Genomic DNA, 8,496 nt, shown 5'->3' with positions numbered 1-8,496 from the left:
AAAGAGTGTTGAGCTACTGATGGGAAAATAAAATATCCCCAAAAATGAATGGGCTGGACGGTGATGGGAAGAGAGACACTGTCAACAGTACCATGAAAATCATTACACTCCTGCTCCATAAAGCCTCCCCACTGGTCTTATAACCTTTCTCATGGAACTTGCAGTCGAGGTCCTGCAAAACCCAGTGTTGCCTGTGGGCAGCTCTGAGGTGCCCCTCTGGCTGTGAGGAACTACAACAAAGACTCAAACTTTCCAGAAATCAGTGTTAACCTGTCTTTATAAATATATTGACTGTGGCTTGTTCAAACCATTTTACAAGCAGTACAGAACTAAAATAAACATTAAATGGCTGTTATATGCCCTGATAGAGAATCTAGCATGCATACCCCTGCATGTATAATGAAGCAGTAAGCATAGAACTAAGATAGGATGAACATGTAATAGTTAAACTATTCAACCCAGATCAACCCACAAAGCAAGAAACTAATTTTTTCCTATTTAATGTGAGGTACACTAGCTTTTTATCCATTTTTAATGGGAAGAGCTACAAAATTTCTCAGAAAAATAATACTGCAAAATATGACAAATTTTGCAGTTCCCACAGGAATTTAATGTTTTCTCTGAAAATCATCACCACATTGCTGACTTCTTTCAATCCATTGGAACCATTTTAGCTGGGACTAGTGCTGGAATCAGTGAATGTACTCATTGAAAGTATAGAGATACATTTTGCTTGCAATGGCCTTCCTGAAGGTAAAAGAGAACTGTGCAGGTCCTGGTTTGCAGGCTGAGGTGAAATGCAATGTGCCAAGATGCGATAATACACTTGCCTAAAGGAGTTACCTTGTGTTTTTGCAACAGGCTTTGAGCCACATCCAAGGACTTCCCACAGTTGGTGGAATGGGCAATAGGCAATCGCTCATGAATCCAGTTCAGTTCCATGTCATGATAATGGTAGAACTCATAGAGATCCACTGCAGCTTCCAGCAACTTACGCCTCTCATCAAGAGGTGCTTGCAAGGACTCAAACCTAGGGGTCATCCATTAAATATATGTTAAAACAAAGCTTTATCCTGATTCTGCCAAGGAAATTAGGCTATGATACCACTGTGAAGATTAGAAAACACTGGATACTTCTTTGCAATTAAATTTCAATGGTTAGTGCTGGCTGCACATACAAGAATTCCTTCTTCAGAAGGCTACTTTTGGCAATTAGACTTAAACAAGAATGCTAAATATAAGCAGAGGAAAAGTAATTTACACGTTTGAAGCCCTAGGCTTGTCCTGTGATGTTTTAAAGAATGAGTCACTATTGAATGCTGGATCACTGCACCTCTTAGAAAGCAGTGGAGGACCTATGGATAAGCAAAGGACTAGAGCAGGAGTGCAGCAGGTAAGGAGCAAGGTCCAGTGATAAAGGTTGAGGTGGGTCAACAGGCAGCTGTGTAGGTGCAGATGACAGCACAGTTGTGGTACAACTGGGAGGAGAAATCATTCCTGAATATGGGTTAAACCTAATCCACTGAAAGACATTTTCTAGAAGGTAGGAAAAAATGTTATTTGTCACAAGAGGTGGAGACAAAAAAAAAGTTGACACCTCACCTTTTCAGATATTTCTGTGTTTCATCCAGAATCCTCTGGGAATCAAAGTGATTGGTGGCCATTTTCCTTGCATGAGATACAATAGAGTTCATTTTCTCTGCCAGCTCACGTGTCTCATTTTCCAGCTGTCTGTGCTGCTTGAGTAGATCACGGCTGGAGCGCAAATCATGGCCTGTCTCAGATTCCTGAAGAACTTTCTCGATTTTCTCTATCTTCTTTTTGGCATCCTGCCAGTAAAAGATTACAGCACACTTGTACTGACTTTTCAACATAATTTTCTTTCACTCAGCCCCTCCCATGACAGCTTCCTGGACACAATTTTTAAATCTGTACGTACTTTCTTGGTAACATGGTGGCCAGGTGTCTCTAAGAGGCATCTCCTGTGAATACTTTGTTTTGCACACTATTTTGGAGTACTCTTCTCTCTGAGACCCTAAAGCACACCATTAAAAACAGTCTCTTTGAACTATCTTCAGTGAATTAATACAAAAACATCAAACAATCCTCAAAGGCTTCAAACTGTAGATACAACAGAACAGCTGTTCCATGACATACTGAAATTGAAACAGCTTCACAGCACGTTGTTCCTCTCATACATTCTGCCCAGATGACAGTGTGCTTAATACAGTGCCATGCCTCCAACCCCCAAACTGACTTCAAGCAATGTTTGCACAGCATTGACCCATGGAGAGAGTTTTGATTGTTTTTCTAGTGCAGGATGGCCACACAGGTGCAGCACTGAGCCTAAGTTCAACAGCTTTGTGTCTTGGTGCTGGCATTGTTACCCTGCTCATAGCTTTGGAGGGAGTTTGGTCACTGTTATATTGGGTTTTCTCTCCTGACACTGTCAACAAAATGGACCCCGTAAAATACACTTTTATCTCGGTGGTATTCTGCTCTTTTTTGTAAGGACCACACAACAGGGGAACCAGGATCCTAGGCCATTTCTCCCTGCTGTTCCCTATCACCTCCTGACCTGGAGCAGTTCCATGAGCTGTTCTTGCTGCCCAGCTTGTCTCAGCTTGTCACCTCGCTCTATCATCTTGCCATACAATTTCTTCCACTTCTTTTGAAGCTCTGACATCTTCTCCTGGATAGAAACTGCAGCATAATGGTTGTCTTGAATCAGTTGATTTCCTTTCTGGAGAAACAGAATATAATTTTTTTGAGCAGATCAGCATCTATGATGTTTGGGATAAGATGGAAGACTTAGCTCCAAAACTGCCTTCACCTTTATCAGTGTTGCAAAGTGCTCCTCATTAGCCATCATTTCCTTCTCAGCAGCTTCATGCCACTTCAGTTTGCGTAGAACATTTGTTGGATCACGGTAGGATTCATCTGATGCAATCTTGTACTTCTCTTCCATCCATATCAAAAGCTCAGCAGCATCACGATTAAAGTCCTTACAGAAACAAACAGGACTAAATTGATTTAACTTCTGATTCTACGTGGGTTTGCAGTGTATCCTTGCTGTAAAGATCAAGCCCTGATTATTTTTTTTTCTAACAGTTAGGAAACATGATGTATTTTCATATAAAAGTTGTTCTACATACTCAATACTTAATTGAAGAGGTATGATCTTAAACCACTGACAAGTTTTTAAGCCCTCAGAGTAATATCTCTTAGTCTCTTTTTTACTACATTTACCAATCTGTTACCTTTAACCGTGAGTGAAGGTTTGCATTTTTGAAAGACTATTTTAATCATAAGTGGTCCAATCCTTCAGTATAACTTTGTATCTCAGCATTGGAAGCTAAATTTGGTGCCAAAAGTACAGTTACCGTAAGAAACTGTGCCAAATTATTAAGGCCCAGAACAACCACAGGTAATGAGCAGAATATACTTATCCAGTAAACAAAGCATTCTGTTGATATTTTTTATTCAATATCTCCATTTTTGTTTTGGTATTTTGCTATGGTTATGGCTTTGCAAGATTTATCACTGGTGCATCACTTGCTCCCTGGGAAGTGAAATTCCCTGTCTCATAGCCAGAGAAAGTGTGCTGCAGTAGAAATGCTCAGCAGTTTGATATTTGTTCCATGTTAAGATGAAGGGTAAAATTACTTGACACATGCCTGACCAAATCTGCAGTTTCAGTCCTTTTACCTGCAGCTGTAGGGAATCCAATAACCTCTGTTTTCTCTTGGCATTGCTTTGTATCAGCCGCTCCCACCGTCGCCGGAGAGTGACCATTCTCTCTTCAATACTACCAAAAAAACCAGGAAGTACAATGCAGTACTTGTCATATCGGTTCCCCATGGCTGTACTGTAGTCATGACTATGATATAAATGGAATCTAGTTCAACACCTCTGTTCACAGGAAGAAGAGATATATGGCCCTATCCCATGACCATGCTGGGCTCATCTGGAAAGCAGCTACTGCTTGCCAGCTGCTCTGGATTTTCCTTTTGTATGGCTGTGTTATATTAGTGAATTGCAGTCATGTGTGTTTGACTAAAACACCCAGAGCTTTCTCTTTCCCAAATATTCCAGTTTAACTAATAATTTTCTCTGTGATGTAAGTGCAATGAGGCTCTGGAATGGCCTTCTAATGGTAGTAGTGCTGGCAAGAAATCAGACTTTAAGAGCAGTTTTATAAATTTGTGGAGGGAATTTTCAAGATGTTATCACCTGTGATTACAAGAACATGGTCTTTTTGACCCAAGAGGTCCATTCTGACCCTGTATCTCTAATTCTTGTTTATGCAAGGGTCCCCTTACTAGATCCGAGTGGCTCTAGCACAGTAAAGGAATTATATATGACAGTTAGCTTTGATAAAAACATGAAGGAGCTGCTCCTGATGAGTTACTTCCTTGTGAATTCTTCTGTAACTTTTTAACAGCAAATATTAATTCTGGTAAGTCATACCAATAAACAAAGGAAAAATTGTTTTGTGCAGGCATTTAATGACTTGACTTTAAAGAAGCTTTAACATTATATGTAATTTATGATACAAGGTGAATTATTCTAGCGTTCTGTCAAATGCCACTTTTAACCTAAAGCATTTCACTTATTTGTTCTAAGAGCACAGGAAATCTGTATTTTTTTGAAAAAATACCTTTTTTTCCCCTCATCCAGCAGATCACAGCTTGGAGGTCAACTAAACCCTAGTTCAGAGAAAGTTTTTTATCTTACCCTAATCACACTGAATCATTTTTTGAAGCTAAATGAAAAACGAAAGCGTTTGGACTCACACATGAGATGCAAAGTGCTTGCTTTCTATTAGGCTCACTCCATTTTCATTAAGTGCTTCAATTCGTCTCTTCAGTGCCATCAGCAGTTGTTCAAATTCCTGATGTTGCTTCAGCAGGCTTCGAACAGCATCTATGTGGTCCTGCATTTAAGAAAGAAAATTTGTTGTTGTTTCTGTAGCAATGAAAAAAAAATTTTGACCTTATTTTCCCCCTTCTCTTTCAGGCAGGAGATACAATATTCATTTTGGATGTGCCTAAGGATGTTCAGGGCTACAAACAAGCAGCAGGTGTTTAGATTTGTATCAAATCTTGTTCCTCTGCTCTATGTTTCCATTATGGTTTCATTTTCACCTTTTAAGAAAATCTGCATTCTGAATTTATGCCAGCACTCTGGCACATCTAGGGATATTCAGTATGAAAAGCCATAACTAAGTAAAACTTTATTCCACTTAGTTGACCCAAAAGTATCAAAGTTTCAGTTTCATCTGAAAACATAAAAGATGGTGAGATACCACAACCTCCTCCTTCACTGATCTTGTGAATATTGCCTGCATTTGTTTTTTCCCTTCATTTGCATTAATGTTCTTAAAATACTCGATGAAAAGAAAAAGCCTTATTTTTTTAAATGTAAGGTTTTTACTTCACCCCAAAAAATATTAATTATGTCCAAGCAGAAACCTTTTTTTTAATGGCTAGCCACCCAACAGATGAGTCAATTGTATATAAACCATCTGACATATACAAACACAGCAACAAATCACAACTCCAGCTGTTTTAAATTTTTTTTTGAGAGACAATGAGCTTTGTTGTCATTAAGATGAGTAAGAGCATAAGAACATTAATAAGAACCTGAAAGTCTAGTTTCCAAGTATTAAAATGCCATGACCATAAAAATGAAGAAACTGTTCTAATTAAGAAAATTGTTGCTACTCCCTGGATGGGGAGACACTGTAGGAGAAAACAAAATCACGCTGCACATACCCCAAGGTCATCCCCCCGGAGAAAGGCCTCATGGCCGGAGAGGGCTGCATTGATACAGTCTCCCTCCCTATTGAACTTCTGCAATTCCAAGCCATCCTGCAGCTTTTTCCGTCGCTGTTCCCACATTTTCTCCAGCTCTTTCTTCTCCTCAGCAAGCCTCTGCATGGACTGATGGACATCTATGGTCCTGCTGTTACTGGGTTGTTCACGGATTACTTTGCGCCCTAGCTCTTCCAGCTGCACAAATCTTCCCAGAGTCAAAAAGAAAAGTGAGACCTCACTGCATGAGGGAATATGAATTCTGTTTCATCACAGTTCTTTGCTCTTTTGGCAGTGCCTAGACATTAAGCTTCCCTCCCTCCCTTTCACTCTTTTCCTGCTAGCCATGGTTTTGCACTACAAAGTCCAGCTGATTCTTTGCTCAGGGATACAGGCTGGAGGCAGCAGGTGAGATTTCCCCATTTGGATTGAAAGCCCATATAAGCAGTCTTTCCCATTGAAGGGGACAGGAGGGCCAACTCAGTATCTGGAACTTCATAACAATGCAGAGGGAGATCTGAAGACGATGGCAACTGGAAGCATAAGGCCTGAGAAGGGAAGGACTGGGGGGAACTGAAATAAAGTGCAGATGGCACCATATGACTGTCAGGAGCGCTTGTGGAATACTACAAACATACAGCTCCTTCTTCCCCTTCTGTCAGCCATCAGGATAAGTATGCAACAGCTAACTGGATTTTGTGTTCAGCAGTCTCTTTTTGACACTAAGTTTGAAGATCATTTGAATAAACGCTTGGCATCACTTTCATACGTAACTTATGTACATGATAGACATGTTTGATCTTCACAGTATTGTTGTCATATCACCTCACTCTGCCCACACTGACAAAATCTCTGTACCTTTCTTTCTGAGATCTAAATTCTTTCAGCAGGTCCTGATGCTCCTTCAGCAATTGCTCTGCAGAAGCCACGTCCACACCCATTTCTTCACTGCTTAGTTTCTCCTGAATGCCTTCTGCCCACAGCAGAAGCCTGCGGCTGTCTTGCAGGAAGGACTGTTGATTTTGGGCCCACTGCAGAATGTCCTGTTTCTTTTGGGTCTCCAGCTTGAGCTTTGCCAGAAGCCTCTCCATGTTGTCCACCTGTTCAGTGATGGCCCTGCTCTCTGCAGGGTTGGTGTCCTTAATCCTACAAGAGGAAATAAAATACATTCAATTCAATGAACACTTCAGGCATTTAGAGCTTGAACCAATATTCTTTGATGGTTGTACTTGACGATCTTAAAGGTCTTTTCCAACCTTAATGATTCTGTGATTCTATGAATGGATTTGGATATTTACACTTCTATTAAAAAAGGAAGTCAGCTAAGGCAAGAAATGCTCCCCACTAGCAAGAAATATTGGTGTGAACATGATGTACTGCAGAAAGTGCATCCCTGTGAAAGATTCTGGTAATGCTGTTGTGGCTCAATGATTCATTCCCATTGTGAATGTACAGAAAACTTAAAGAAGTAAAAAACTTTAAATTCATATTTCAAATTCAAACTCCTGTGCACAGTTCTCTGCTATGTTCTTCTTTCATCATTGCTTCCCCTGATTACCCTCTTTCAGGACCTAAATGATACCTAGTCCAAAATGTGGAAGTAGCTCCTGTTAGAAGAGATAATTTATTAGAGCCACAAATAATCCTGTGGTGCTTATCCTCCTACAACAGTGAAGTCTGGGAGCAATCACTTCACCAGTCACCCAGCCATACCCAAGAGAGATGATCTCAATCCAGCAGGCAAGTCAGTTCTTCAGGTTGCTAGAAAGAGAGACTTCAAGAGAAACTTCACAAGCTGCTCATTCTTTTTATAGACATAATTTACAACATGATCTTAGAGAGCTAGCAAATAATATAGAAACAAAGAGCAGGTTCCTTACGATTTTGCAACAGTCCTCAAGTATTCAATTTTCCTCTCTATCACCAGGACCTCTCTCTCAACTGTAGACAGTTTGCGCCTGTCTGACTCCAGCCCAGCAGGTGAGTTCCCTGGTTCCAGATCCCCAAGTTGGACCATCTTGTCTTGCAATAGTACTCCTATGCTCTGACAGTCCTGAAGAAATGTCCTCACATCAGCCACTCCAATCAGCTCAGAGCCCTTCTCCTCCTTCAGAGTTTCCATGCGTTCCCACCTTGAAGAGAGATGACCTGGTTACTTGCATCTAGCCTCAGCCACTACCCCAAAACTTGCCTTCACCTAGGAGGCAGATTCAGTTTATAGCCTTTGTTATACACGAGCTATATCCTTTTCCTATTCAGAAAAACTCTTGTATAAAGATTTCACCAGGACTTAAGTGGGCCGAGGGGGTTAACACTAGCACTCCCCAACAACCTCAAAGTTCATCTCGGTGCCATCTCAAGCAAGGGTATCCCGCTCAGGTGACCTGAACACACTGGATACAATGCAAATAAACAACAGTGGTCAAAATCAGGACGCAGCTGTGCCTCTCAGTTACAGCTGGGTGGCATGGTGCCAGGAGTAGGTACACAACAGGTGCTAAACATAACTGGTGAAGTCAAACAGGGTTTGATGTTCCTTTCACTATTTGTGAAAGGCACCCTCACCCTGATGTTTAGGTAACCAAACCAGCTGCTGTGGTGCAGTACAGACAGAACTGAATCCATTGCTGTCACCTGTGGTGGGTGGATTCACGTTGTGCTTTAACACCCCCCCCACCCC

At 41.0% G+C, this 8,496-nt stretch overlaps 1 protein-coding gene across 1 annotated transcript in view; it reads right to left on the bottom strand.

The window, feature by feature from the left end:
- SPTBN5 (spectrin, beta, non-erythrocytic 5) overlaps positions 1-7,948 on the bottom strand; it is a gene marked incomplete at its 5' end in the record, with an annotated part of 78,764 nt that extends 70,816 nt beyond the window's left edge. Inside the window, 9 exons of the mRNA XM_010287708.1 lie at positions 844-1,030; positions 1,603-1,829; positions 2,579-2,743; positions 2,834-3,004; positions 3,709-3,808; positions 4,797-4,936; positions 5,778-6,024; positions 6,675-6,962; positions 7,697-7,948. Of these exons, the coding sequence (XP_010286010.1) occupies positions 844-1,030; positions 1,603-1,829; positions 2,579-2,743; positions 2,834-3,004; positions 3,709-3,808; positions 4,797-4,936; positions 5,778-6,024; positions 6,675-6,962; positions 7,697-7,948 (1,777 nt within the window). The remainder of the gene's footprint in view (positions 1-843; positions 1,031-1,602; positions 1,830-2,578; positions 2,744-2,833; positions 3,005-3,708; positions 3,809-4,796; positions 4,937-5,777; positions 6,025-6,674; positions 6,963-7,696) is intronic.
- Between the last annotated feature and the right edge of the window lie 548 nt (positions 7,949-8,496).

This window comes from Phaethon lepturus, unplaced genomic scaffold (assembly GCF_000687285.1).
Source record: "Phaethon lepturus isolate BGI_N335 unplaced genomic scaffold, ASM68728v1 scaffold15305, whole genome shotgun sequence".
Taxonomy (NCBI): Eukaryota; Metazoa; Chordata; class Aves; order Phaethontiformes; family Phaethontidae; genus Phaethon; species Phaethon lepturus.
Note: the sequence above shows the minus strand (reverse complement) of the source record. Positions and strands in the feature narration are given on the sequence as shown.